This window comes from Corvus moneduloides, chromosome 3 (assembly GCF_009650955.1).
Source record: "Corvus moneduloides isolate bCorMon1 chromosome 3, bCorMon1.pri, whole genome shotgun sequence".
Classification (NCBI taxonomy): domain Eukaryota; kingdom Metazoa; phylum Chordata; class Aves; order Passeriformes; family Corvidae; genus Corvus; species Corvus moneduloides.
The window spans coordinates 33,164,596-33,178,656 of NC_045478.1; the positions used below are offsets into that span (position 1 = coordinate 33,164,596).

Here is a 14,061-nt window from a genome sequence, read left to right on the forward strand (position 1 = left end):
CTTATTTTAAATAAGCATATTGCTGTGTTATCCTAAAATTAAACCTTTTTATTTACCAGAAATAGCTTTATCTAATAAGAACCTACAGCTTTCTGTTATATATGTGTCAGCAATGCGTTTTGCCTAAGTGCTTTGCCAACTCAGTCTGCAGTGGTATGTACTAAGCATGTTATGCATGTGTTAAAAAAACTGAAAAGTTTATTTTCCAGAAGCATTGTAGTTATGAGTCTTGCTTGAATGCTTTTGTGGTTGCAATGTAACGTGTGTTGTACACCAATTAACATACCCATTTACGTTTATCATATATATAACATCATCTGTAACTAAGTAATGTGATTACTATCTGCATAACAAGTATGTTTTTCCCTCCCACTCCCTGACCTGAAGAAAAGAACAAGGGGAATCTTCTAGCAGGTTTGTAGTTTCTTTTATTCCTTTTATCTGTGAAATTGCTGTTTCCTAATGGCTTTTAGATGTCTCGGGTTCTGTACAGTAGGTTCAATGAACTGCAACTGTTGATAGATAATAATCGCAAATTGGATTTTTTAAACTCATACGCTGCTGAAATTTGCTTCTTTGTCCCAGTTTTTCTATGGGAAAAAATAGGCAATTTTTTACACATCTAACATGTTTTAGCTTTGAGGAGCTCAGTTTGAACAGTGGCAGAGCAGCCAGTGGAGCAGCCTCTCCAGACCCAGCTCCTGGGCAAGGACACCGCCCTTGCTTCTGCTGTAAAATTGATGCGGGAATTGCAGTGGAAGTTACAGACATATAGTTTATTTGGCAAGGTGAAGAAGCCCACCAGCCCTCCACTGCAGGGTAAGGACCCTCTGATGGGGCTGCTTGGATGTCACCTTTGCTCTGCAGGAGCATCCTCAAGGCTTCCTCAGTGCCATGACTCCACATTTTCTAACTTTTCTGTCATCCCCTCCTAAGGAGCGTTTTGGGACATAGGAGGTGGGGGGGAAAGCAGCACTGCAGTGTCTCACCTCCTCCTGGCTGCATGGCTTGCACTCCCCCTTGGCCTTGTTGAGCCAGACTGGTATGTCGCCTGAAGAAAGCCCCACTGCAGTCAGCTGAGAGCGCGGGTGGGCTTCCACCCAGCCTAGATCGCGGCTGAGCACCAACTGCCTACAGCTGGCAGCAGAAAGCCTTGGCAGGGCTATTCTCACTAGGTAAATAAAGCTCTGGAGAGGCATGTCCTAAGAAGTGGGAGAAAATGCTGGTCTTTGCTGTAATGATAGCCCAAACCCTTAGGGACAGGAAAGGACTCAGTGGCTATAAGAGAAATTATCTCAGAAACTCATTAGGGATGGGAATCAGCAGGCATTTGGCAGCCGGCACTGCGGTATCAGCATGCTCAGAGAATAGCAGACTTTACCTCCCATCAGAAAATGCTGAAAAGCCAAGGAAAAAAGTGTTGGTGACACATCAGCCCCTGAAATACATCCAGCCCCAAGTTGTACCATGGTTCACAAATGCTTCTGGGTTATTCAGTTAAGGATGAAAATCGTCACATCAATTACCCGTGTCCCATTCCACTTCCCAGATTGCTCCTCTGGCACCTGACTCCAACCTTTTCCTCCAAGCACATGTAACCGCTGTTAGTGTCACTGTAACTCAAGGGGACAGGAGTTGCTCTGTCAGTTCTGGGACTTTTTGTATACATTACCTCCACAGGCTTGCTAGGAACATATTGATCTCATTAAATTATTACAGTCTGATCCAAACTTCTTGCTCTCACCAGCTGTATTTCCTAGTCTTTTGACAGCAACATTTAAAATTGACTTTTTTAAAGGTGACACAGAAGTTGCCAGCAAATGAGTACATCCCTGTAAAACCAGGATTTGTGCAGAGGAGAGAGGTTATTCCCAGTTGTACCTGCAAGCACTAAAAAAGACAAATTTACTTACAATAACTGGAAATTAGATTAAAAAAACAAAACAAAAACAAAAACAAAAACAAAAAAACCAACAACCAAACACTCAGCTGTCAAAATCAGCTTATGTTCTCCATATTAATTATACCAATTGTGTCTTTAAAAGAAGTCAACAATTTAGTCAGAAACTCTTAACTAATTTGTGCACTGCTGTAAATTAGTGTATGGGTAAAAATGAACTAGTTAACTTCTGAGATCATGTTCTACAGTAAAAACCCTACAGACCACTCAGTGCCTTTTCAAAAAAGGTGTGTTTTGCCAGTGTCTGTATATCACTTTTATGCTGATATATCACTGTGTGTTTATATGACTGAAAATACATGTGGTGTATGTGGTCTTTTGTGGCAAAGATGTAAATGCAACCTACTGCAATGTACTTTGAGATATCTGTCCTTGACTATTTAACTTGTTTCTTACTGTGATGTTAAGTTACTTGCATGGGATGCTATGTGAACTAAGTAAGCTTCTTGTTTCACTCTTTAAAAGGAGACATGTTTGCACAAGTAGTACATTGGATTGCATTCTGAATATGCTCTTTGCTCTATATTCCCTTCTAATAACAATGGAGAAAAACTCGTGTTAGGGAAAAGTTTATTATTTTCTTTCCTACCAAATTGGCTTATATTTACAGAAATTAATTCTTGTGTTTTGTCATGTATAGAGCTACAGTCTTTCATTAGGTGATTAAATGTTGCTATGCATTTGAGTTGAGAGAGCTGTGCTTATGAGGCTGTAGCTTCACATTGATTTTAATAAAAATATGCATGTTGTAGTTCCCAAAATTTTACACACAAGTATTCTAATTAATAATTTATCAAAGTATTAGTAGACAACCTCTCTGGTGTATCCAAGCTATAAATGAGGTATTTCTATAAATCGGTTCTAGACTTGTGTAAGTTATTTTAAAAGCCTATATGTTAAATTCTCAATAACTACAAATGCACACACTGAAAACAAACATATATATATTTATATAAATAATATTTATTTCTGTTCATTTATACAACATGGCTGAAATAGTTCCTGTGCAGGAAACTAGATCAAGACTGATGAATCTTGTGACATACAGAGAGCATAATCAGTCTAAAACTGTGTGTAGGACATGCACTGGGTGTCTGCAAAGGATGAATGTCACCCATCTAGTCTTGTAACTCATGAGGCTGAATACGCATTCCCTATTTAGACAATTCTCTGGTGCAATAAGGAGCAGTTTTGCCAGTATAAGATCTTGGGGGGAAAATTCAGCCCTGTTCTGAGGGAAACAAGTGAATTATATTATGGAATTGTTTCACCTTCTATACCATATCTGTTTCTAAAAGTAGATTAAATGTAAACACTCTGCATGCACCATATAAAAAAGAAATTGCCAGTGATGTATAATCTAACTTGAGGTGGAAAACCTAACCCCTTATCTAGCACTGGAATGCTTAGTAACACAGTCCTCTATCTCCCCTCACTCCTAGTAAGCTTTGTAGTAATAAACAGAAGCTCTTCAGGATGTACACCCCTCGGAAACATAGGTATTCAGCATCCTGCCTATTCACATGATGTTTGAGAATGCCAACTATTCAGCATCCTGCCTATTCACGTGATGTTTGAGAATGCCAACTAACATCAGGTGCATGATTCATTTACTTCCCCTTCTTAGTGCTTTAAAGTTCCTTACTTCTCCAAACGATGTTTCCTATTTATTTTTAAGTGCTTTTAAGTCCCTTTCTGCTTGTTGCCTGCAATGCCATTAACACAATGGCAGCAACACCAGTTGTTTCAAACTCATCCAGCCAGACAATTGCAGTGTGCAGCACGCCATGATATTACAAAGCCCCATTCCCCTTCTCTGTCTGAGACTTCAGCTTTTCGAATGCATTACCCTGTGGAGATCTAAAACTGGGGTTGAATGTTTGGGTAAAGCCATTTCCCAAAGTCCAAGAGGATTTTTATGACCATGGCAGTCGAGTTCTCCATCTAATAATTAGTGGGGAATATTAAGCTATAACATGCTAGGCAACTACAACAGTCAAAATGTGCACTTGTTCTTGAGAAGAATCCCCTTGGACACAGCTTATGGAAGATGTGCCTGCATCCTGTACTGGAAGGTAGAGGAATGCATGTGAAATCAAGCATCTGCTTCAGCTGAATTCCATGGAAATTGTGTCTCTTACCAAAAATGGTAATTCCTAGATGGATGAATCTCATGGGAAGAAACCTATGATTCATATCTCAAGCTGATTGCATTATTTCTTACTTTTTAAAAATAATGTAAAAGACAGTAGAAGTACAAACTGATTACAGAAAATTAAGATCAAAATAGTTTATCTTCATTTAGAATTTCTTTGGAAAAGGAAAAAATGCACAAACACCCTGAATATTTCCTTTTCTGTTTGACAATTGAACTATAAAACACTGTGGCCTGAAATTCTTGTTATTACTCATTGAAGGTATGAAATACAACACTAAATTTCTTGAGTTCATGGTCCTGGCACGAGACTGGTGGTGAAGTTTTGAATGTTTGAACTTCAGGTCTCACCGTATTATCCATTGCATTTGCATTTGTTTGACTTAGCTTAATTTCAGTAAAAGTATTTTTAGGCTCAGTAAGAATCAACACATGTATTTATAGGTAGCTAACTGCTGAAAATTGGCATGTGCATCTGCTTGCTGTTGTTTGCCATAGGTAATAATTTTTGGCAGTTTTAGCTTCTGTCTCAAGACTCAGAGCATTCTCCCTCACCTTCCAGTTATTTCTGATTTATTTCAAATTCTTCCTATTCTTGCTTCCACCAACCAGCTCAGTATGAAAAGCTGAAAAACAAGGTGTAAATTGTGGCTAGTAGCAAGCAGTAGTGCTGCAGGTCTGAGGCTGAAGAAGAGCAGAAGTTTGACTTGACCAGAAATGCAGGAAGGCGGCAGACAAATGGGGGAGTGGGACTGGAAGGGAAAGAGATGCTCAGTTAACAAAGTACAGGGAGATGGTCCATGGAAGACAGAGCGAGCAAAGGTTTGTATGCATCTGTCAATTTAAACAAACTCTTATCCAGGGTAGTCATTTGGACCAGCAGAGAAGTGTTCATTCCCTCTGCAGTGAAGCTACAGTGACCTCTAGTGTCCCAACACACCTCTTTCTTCATAAATCAAGGGTGGTAAAGGCAGAATTTGGAAACGAAGAAATAAGAACTAGAAAGTCATTTGCTGTCCTAGGGAAATAAGCGCCTTGGGCTTGGATGGGAGGAATGAGTCATAAGATCCTACAACTGACCTTTCAGAAGGCAGACGAGTACAGAAAAGTCATTTGCTTCCTTTTCTACAGCTGCCAGTTGTAATGGATCTCCACTAAAAGATGCTTCAAAGCTCCAGTGTTAGCGATAAGAATACATTCCACAACTTTCAGCCTGCAAAATTAGAGGAGTGATAGGTCCAAAGTGATTACCATTGCCAGGGAAGACTCATAGGAAGCAAAACTGTATGTCAACCAGCTAGGCTAAATTATCAGTCATATAAAGTACAAGAAATGATGGACAGACACACATCTAAAGGAATGCAGAGATAACTGGAGACAGCTGTGGATCCCTCAGATCTTTGTCATTTAGGTTTGATTTAGGAACTTGTGTGATTTTATTTTCCTGATTCTTTCTTGTGGTTTTTGCCCTTTGGACAAACACTCAAAGTTTGTGAATACTTATGGGGATACATGAATATCTAACGTTCATTAACAGGTTTACATTGATTCAAGGGATTTCCTTTGGATACCATGTAAAAAGAGAGGGGAAAAAATGTGAAAGAGGAAAATATAGTAGGCCAGGACCTGCAAAAGGTGAAGGATTTTTAGCATGCACTAGCCAGTGTTGATCCAACCAGCATAAAATCAGAATACAGAGCCCTAAAGGATTCACTGGCTACTGATTTGAATGCAGAATGTCCAAAGATACTTGAAAGGTGTAAGATTATCTTCACTCTGTAATTTTAACACCATCTCTACCACTATTGCAACAAAGAATCCAGAGCCAGGAACCAGGCTTTATCCTATAAGGAAAAGGACTTTCACTATGGGGAAAAGCCTGGTGAGGATATTCTCAAGTTCTCTGACTCAGTTACTCATTCATGATCTGTTATTTTTCATACATAGAAGAGCCCCAAGACAGTGTGTTCCCAAGGACAAGCTTTCTTCTCCCAACCTTTCTTCTCCACTGCTACCAGTCCCACAATTTATGCCTGTGCTGAGAAGGACCCAGTGACTTCAGGAACATTTCCCACCAGTCTCAAAATAGGAACAAGGATCCAAGAAGCAAAGAACTGCTACAACTAGTCTCTTTGGGGATGCATCTGAAGATGCAAAAGACAGTTTCCAAACCATGCTTCCTTTTGGGGGCTGTGTTTCTCTTCATGATGCAGCACCCTCTGCATGGACCCTTGGCATGCCAGTACACTGCCATTGCTACAAAGCCAATTTTGGTTTATTTTTTAAGTATGAGCTCTGCAGTTTACATTAATATTTTCATTCTCAGCGTTGCACTTTTGAAAAATGTCTGTAGTACAGATAAAATGCCTACTGTTCCTTTCACCATTGCCTCACTGCTTTGATTTGGAGAACTAAAGATACTCAGGTTAAGTAGCCATTGTGTACTATTCAGCTTTTATAAATGAAATACCCATGTCTACCAATCATTTAAAGGCAGCAAGTGCTTTCATTAGTACAAATTAATTGACAGAACAGCACATGTGCTGTTTTGATTCTGGTTTTATTTTCGTTTTTATTTTGGAGTTAATGGGATTATAAAAAATAGGATCTATATAGATAGCTTTTATGGCTATTTTACCCATTTTCCTTTCATTTTTATTAGTCCAGCAGGAAGACAGCTGTTCAGAATTTTTTAAACTCTAATGTTTGCAAAAAAAGAGCATCATTTGACTTCATTTTCCAATAGCAAGTACAATTTGAGCCGTAAGGGGAGTTAAAAAAAGGGGGACACTTGCAGGAATAATATCTGTAATAAGAAGTCAATTTTGATTCTCTTCCTCATTCTGCATAATATGACAATGCAATAATGTGGTTAATAAATATTTTACAGTTAATATTTTCATTAAGTTCTGAGCTGAAATATAATTCAGTCTCAAAGTGTAATTTGTATTCAAAGTTAAATTTTGGAACTCATTTTTCATTCAAATATTAGGTTCTCTGGGTCTTTTGTATTGCTTAGGCCACAGCACTGGGTAACAATTACAATGGAAACAGATAATATTTTCAGCACTGTGATGTATTTATTTCAACAATTGCTTATTTTGGGCAAGGAAAAAAGGGGATTACATTCAGAAATTATAGTAAAGGTATTCTTTCAAGTAATCCATCATGCCATATAGAAATACATTTATCTAATAATCTTTTTATTGATGTGCTTACATTTTAGTACTCTAGAAAATTACCACATTAGAAGCATCCCAGCATGTGTTTTGCCTGCAGCAAACTGCATCCTTTCTGCTGTCAGTGATGTCTTTATTCAGACTGAAATGCTATGCTTTGCTATGCACGGACAAAGAGATGTTTATCTCAACACTTCACAGTTTATAATTGCTTTCCATTTCATATAATTACATATTAACACTGTGTTTTCAGAGTGCAAGTGTCCTTGAGTTCAGGCCCAGAGAGGGTTTGTTATGCCTAACCAAAATGTGACAACAGTAGCTAACAGGCTGTATGAACTTTCAGAGTTACATACTAGGCAGTAAAGAATCTGAAAAATATAAAAGCTAAAACCTGACCATCACAACCAAGTGAATTTAACCTTGCAGATAAAACAAGGTTTCCAGACCTTGGTGTCAGACTCCTTCTCTGTTTCCACTTTGTGTCTTCTGCTACAGGAAGGGACAAACAAAAAAAGCATAGGCAGATAGTCACAGTGACCACCGGATGTTCATCAAATATGTTTGAACAAAGGTAATTTAAGCACTGGGAAATAGAAAATCTACAAATCCCACATTTAGCTGGCTGCAGGGGATGATTACAAGCACAGCAGGGGGAAAAACCTCACTATTGGTCAACCATAAGATCACAGGGTCACCACTGGTGCAGTAGACAGTCATGAGCTAGGCTGGGCTCTGGTGCCTGTCCAATACCACCCGCACATAGTCAGCTTCCAGCTTAATCTTCAGCAATGACTTTAGAGAGCATACAGCATATCATTGCATTTCCATTAATCCGTCATCATGTTGTTTCTTGGATTTTATGAATTTTGGTTTTGTCGTGTCCAAGGAAGTGCTCTAACAAGGAATTCTGGATATGAGTGATCACTAACCATACATATGAAATGTTGGAAGTGCCACATCCGGAAAAAGCACGAATATACACTAACAGTATTTTTGCCTGCTTAAAAAGAAAAACAAACCAGACAATACTACATGGCACGCAGTAACAATAAAATACGTTTTGGTTTTGTTTATCTGAAGATATGGCCAGAAACGCACTGAGCTAGGCTGACTAAGATGGAAACAAACCTATTTCCAGTTCAAGTAATAAAAAAAATCATAGAGAATAATGTATAATAATTGGGTGAAATTTGTTTCTATTTGTTATTTTTAATTTCTTTTACAAAGTTATTCTATACTGTGTTATAAACTGCCAATGCTCATACTTCTATCAAAAAGCAATTACATCAAATCAGTTCCATTCACAAATGAAATATATTCAATGAAAATAAATGTGTGTAAGAAACAGATTCATACCAGTGAGATTTTTTACACATTATTTTCAATTATCATACAATAGAAAAAAGAAATGCATTGAAGGAACTATGATATAAAATCTATTTCTCTCTCCCACAGTCAAAAGCTAAGTTTTAAGGAGCGGGTCCGGATGGCCAGCCCACGAGGTCAAAGTATAAAAAACAGGCAATCTTCAGTCGGAGATCGCCGGTCACCAAGTGCTGACATTGCCACTGAGGGCAGCCCAACCAAAGTCCAGAAGAGCTGGAGCTTCAATGACCGAACCCGCTTCAGGCCCTCGCTGCGGCTGAAGAGTTCCCAGCCCAAACCCATGGTCGATGGTAAGAGTTTTTCACCCCTTGTTCACCATTGTCTGCTGCTGCCAGCCTGCTCACACTCCTGCACACTTGCACAGTGATTGTACACATTTTAGGAAAGCAGAAAGAATTGCTATTTGGGGCCAGAGACACAAACCAGCTACAGTCTGCTTCAAAGAGCCCGATAATGTGATTATCTTTTAATAAGAAATCATGTCAGTGGTGCATAGGGAGCAACTGGTAGAAAAAGGGGTCACTATGAAAAGTCACAGTGGACTGAATGCATCCCAGAGATTTGGCTGCAACACCTCCTCTGTCACGACCCCTCTCCCACTACTGAGCTCAGCTGCTGCCCAAACCTGCTGCCTCCTGCTGGTGGTCCGTGCAGCACAGCCAGCAAAGTCTGTGCCCTTTGCCAGCCTAGAGCACAGCTTGTGCAGAACTGGCTCCCTCAGGCAGAGGAGTCCTAGTACCGGCAGTGGCGATGCAATCACCTGCCACCAAGGGATAAACTACTGGGTGCTTTAAGTTTTACAAGGTTGTATCTGGCTTGATAAGGCAGGTAGATTTAGCAAATACCAGTGTTATTGCTTCTATGTATTGCTTTCTAAAGGGTATTTTGGATGTAGGAAGCACTCCTAAAATGTGAAGAAGTGGATCTTGCTGAAAATGGCTCGTTGAACCCACAGCAGCAGCCCAGCCTTTCGCTCAAGTTGCCTCCTACACTGCTCCATTCTCTAGCTAAAGTCCAATTTGGCATTAAACTAACCCGCACTCAGGCAAGGACCTTCATCTGCCAAAGCTTGCCAAAACAAAGTGACTCCTCTAACCCAGCAGCATCAAACTGAGTGACAGCAGTCCCCTGACACACAGGAGCTGAGAGCACCAGGTGAACCTGACCCCTGTATGGGACAGGTCCAGCACTGAAAGGTGCACTCACACAGCTCTGGGGGTACTGCTGCCCCAGAGGATTTTGTTTCTGGTTTCTCCATTCACATATTTCCCCATCTATGGATGTTTTGTTCTTTCTTGTGGTATCCCCCACATAAAAAAAAAGGGAAACAAACTGGTTGACTACCACCAGTGACCCTACCTGAATGGGAAAGGTACAACCTCTTTCTACAATGGCAATCGTGCATGCTACATCTAACAACTGTGGTAAGAATAATTAGAAGTGCAATGCTGATGTCTGCTTCCTTTTTAAGAGCACATATTATCACAGACATGTAGGTTGCAAAATACTTATTGAACTGCAATGCCCCATTCTCAGTGAGAATATCCTACATGGCATATCTCTTCAGGAAAGATCTGGGTAAATAAACATTTCCTGCAGGGCAAACAAGAGAAACCAACAGTGTTTGCTAAGGTCATCATTCCATCTCCCCCATGGAGATGTCTCAGATGCATGAACTCTGAATTTGCCTGTGATACAGTGAGCTGCTGGCATATACCAGCTACCAGGCTACTATTCAGGTTGCTCCACTCTACTATCCACTGCTATCCACTCCCATCTCCATCCTGGGGCACAGGCCCTGGCTTATGTCCCATGGCAGCTGCAGCACAGGGGCTGTGTGACCTAGCCTGGGTCTCACACTGATGTGAAGCTCAGACAAGGCCACAATGGGAAGTGAGAAATGCTCTAGGTAGCACAGTGGTTGAAGCTACCCTGTCTAAATTTAGGCTTCCTACATAATCACTTATACAGCACAAGTATCTTCCCCAAACCACATCAGAAACAATTTCATAGGTTAAACCCATGTTAACTCACACTGTGCCTGGAAGTGACCTAAGAAAGTAACTTTTTGAGCACAGTCTCAGAGTATCAGTGGCTTACTTTTGCCCCAGCTCTGCAGTCTGTACCTCACTGAAGCACCTGTTTCATTTTTCATCAGCCCATTTATCATAGAAGCATTTCCTCAGCGTGTCCCCTATTGTGTCCTGTACATATTGTCATCACTAACAATGATGAGCACAAGCAGATTGTGCTCCTTCTGATTGTTTCCCTCTCACGGAAAAGGTGGCATAAACAGCACCTTGGGTATATCTGTAGATAAAAGAGTAACAACAACAGAGCACTCATTGCTGTGCGTAAACCCTTGAAGATCTTCCTGCTCCTCAGGGTGAGCACAGCCTGTTTCCTGGTAAGTGATTTCCAGCTACTAGTCCACCCTTATGAACTGGGGCCAACAGATACAACCAATTTCTCATCTGTGGCAGAAGGAACAGCTTCCATTGTCTCCAGCTTTTAGGCAAATGCCAAGTTTCCATTCTGGGACCTCATCCAACTACTTCTAGGACCAGTATGATTAGAGAGATGTCCAGTGTGCTCGCTGCTGAGAGACACCTCCCTGCTGCCTTACCCAAACTTTTGCAGGAAAAGTTGGGCGCTACTAACCTTGATTTTTTTTTTCTTTCTTTTTGGTGTGTTACCAATTTCATAGCTTGATGCTTTCTACATTTGACAGCTCAGTGAAAAAGATCTCAAGATGCTATATTTAATTTAGAACATCTTGCATTTTTCACTGGATGAGAAAAACAGTATTTGCATCATATTATTCTTATCTCTTGCTTGCCAGATCCTCCAGTTTCTTCCTTGAGGTATTCCCCAGCCAAATAATTAATAATTTTGGTAAGCCAATCGTCAAGCCAAAACCAGAAGCCACCTTTTTCTGGGTGAAATTTTGGGCACAAAACAGTACCCTTGAACAGCTGGTCCTTCTGATGATTCCTACATCTCTGTAGGGTGTTTGGTGGGAGAAGAAATTACATTACAAGAGACCTTTGGGACCATGACAACATAGTACTGGGTACCCAGTTCAGTGTCAAAACTTCATATCAGTGAAAAAATAATAGATTCTTACTATGAACTTCCTCTTCCAAAAGAGAAGACAGAAGACACATATATTTGCTTCATTTTTCTTTCACTGTATGGGATATGGTGTTGTAAATGCTCTGCACAGGCAGAAGACTGAAATCTGTGTGAAAATAAAGAAAATATGCAAATATATAAGGAGAGGGTTCCAAAAGGAAGAAAAATTATTCGCATATGAGGATGATTTAAGGCAGATAGATGGTCAACACAGTGACTTTGCAGTGCTGACTGAGTTCTGGTAAGGACATGGCTGGAATCTGGCCCAAATCCATCAGAAAGAGACTGCTGAAGAAACTCAACATTAGCAATTAGAAACTGGCCTGCAAAGGGAGGTTTCCAGTACAGAAAGGAGCTCATGGGGGTAGCTAAAAGGCTAACCTGATTGAAAATCTAGTAGCTTTCCTCTTAGGCTACCCAGCAACAAAAACTCCCCCATTGCATATTAAAATCAGAGAAGGAGAATTTCTTGGCAGCAAGTAAAACACTTAAGCAAGCCATGAATATCTCCCAAAAGGATTTTGGCATAGCAGCCTTAGAACAGTATGACCAAAACTGTTGCAAAAACGGCTTTATTTATGGTTATTAACAATCTTCTGAAACTGCCTATAAACCATTTATTGCCATTGACAAAGTAGGTCTGACAACAGTGGCAATTATTTCAGCTACATATGTGCATTTGCAAATGGAATCCAAACCTAAGAGATGTTTGATGGTTAGAGAAGTCTTTGGTGGCCTGACTGCAGATGCTTTCTAGGGCATTTAAGAACAGCGCAGGGGACTGAAAGTGAATATCAAGACTTACATAATCTGATTTTAAATACATGTGCAGCCTCTGGTGAAATGTGGTTCACAATTTCCAGAAATCTTGTTGAAGAGGGGACTCTGCACAAATTAACAAAGGTGCCATAATGCTGTATTTCCAATCCCTGTTATCAGCCTAAAAGGGAATTATCAGGATGAGATAGATCAAAGGAAATCTTCACTAATGAAGAATCGTAAAGAGTGAAGCTTTACAAAGCTCACACTTAAAAGGATTGTATAGGGTCACGGAAGAGCCTTCCCCAAAGGGATGCTATGTGACACAGGCAAAGGTGCTGCCAGACCTTGGAGCCACTCACAGCCCCCTCTGTACGTGTACACAAAGTGGCCCAGGAGCTACCTGTGGCCCCAAGGCCTCCTCATGCAGTATGGCTGTGGTCCCTGTTAACAAAAACAGGGAAACTGCAGCCAAACTGTCAGTGGGGAGTGGTCCCCAGAACATGAGAATACCCAGAGGCAGGGCCAACCCCATCCCAGAGTCTGTGCCAGTTATTACACGGTACAGGTGACCTCATGCCTTGCTTATGGTGCTGTGCCCATGCCTTGTTGTATGTTGTGTTTCCATCCACAGAGACTCGCCCCACAAAATCTCTTCTTTACAATGGTGTTCCTGCCCTGTTTTCTTTTCTGCTTGCCTTGCTGAGGAGCAGAACCTTTTTTGCTTACATCATGCTCCAGTCTTGTACCACCACAGCTGAATTAATGAACAATATTATGTTGTGGATGCAGTTTTCTATGAGGGACAAAAATACCCTATTATATTTTTTTTCTACTATCCCATGCTTCTAAGCCTCTACATGAATTATTGTGCCTTTACTGTAACCTAGAGATATTGTGTGGCTTTTTGAATAAAACATCAAAAGCTTTCAGCACTGGAGATATTAAAAACATATTTCATTTGATTAATTAAAAAGAATTCTCTAAGGAAATATCTGATTTCTTGCACCATCCTCAAACATTATACACTCACATGACCTCTAGCCTTTCATTCCCTAGAGAGTACTTGCACAAAATCCTCAGGGTAGAGTATATTATAAGAGCCATGGAAAGAATGCAATTGTGCATTTCAGCCCCCATGTCCTCAGTTACTACCATGTAATTTATGTATTGCAAGAATGACAAGTTTTCCTTTCAGTAGCATAAACAGCTTGACCTTGATGTGCAGAAGTCCTTAGCTGGGTTGCTTCTACATCTAAGCTTAAATTTGCTGATTCAAAGTGAAGCTGCACAATGTCAAAGTTTGAATGAAATTTATTAGCAATATATCAATCTGTGCTAGACAAGAGATTTATTTTCTTGTGATTGTGTACCTAGAGCAGATAGAGTTCTCATTTATTACCACTGTCACTGTAATTAACTGGGAAGATCTGGCATTCTGATCTAAGCTCTGAGTCATTTTTGTGTAAATAAGTACAGGCCAT

General features: G+C 40.2%; 1 protein-coding gene across 2 annotated transcripts in view; it reads left to right on the forward strand.

Annotated features, from left to right (window-relative positions):
- KCNQ5 (potassium voltage-gated channel subfamily Q member 5) overlaps nt 1–14,061 on the forward strand; it is a 282,164-nt gene that overhangs the window by 245,735 nt on the left and 22,368 nt on the right. The window contains exons 9-10 of one of the 2 annotated variants that reach the window (XM_032104818.1): nt 388–414; nt 8,753–8,973. In XM_032104818.1, coding sequence (XP_031960709.1) covers nt 388–414; nt 8,753–8,973 — 248 coding nt within the window. The remainder of the gene's footprint in view (nt 1–387; nt 415–8,752; nt 8,974–14,061) is intronic. The other variant, XM_032104819.1, reaches the window with a different exon arrangement.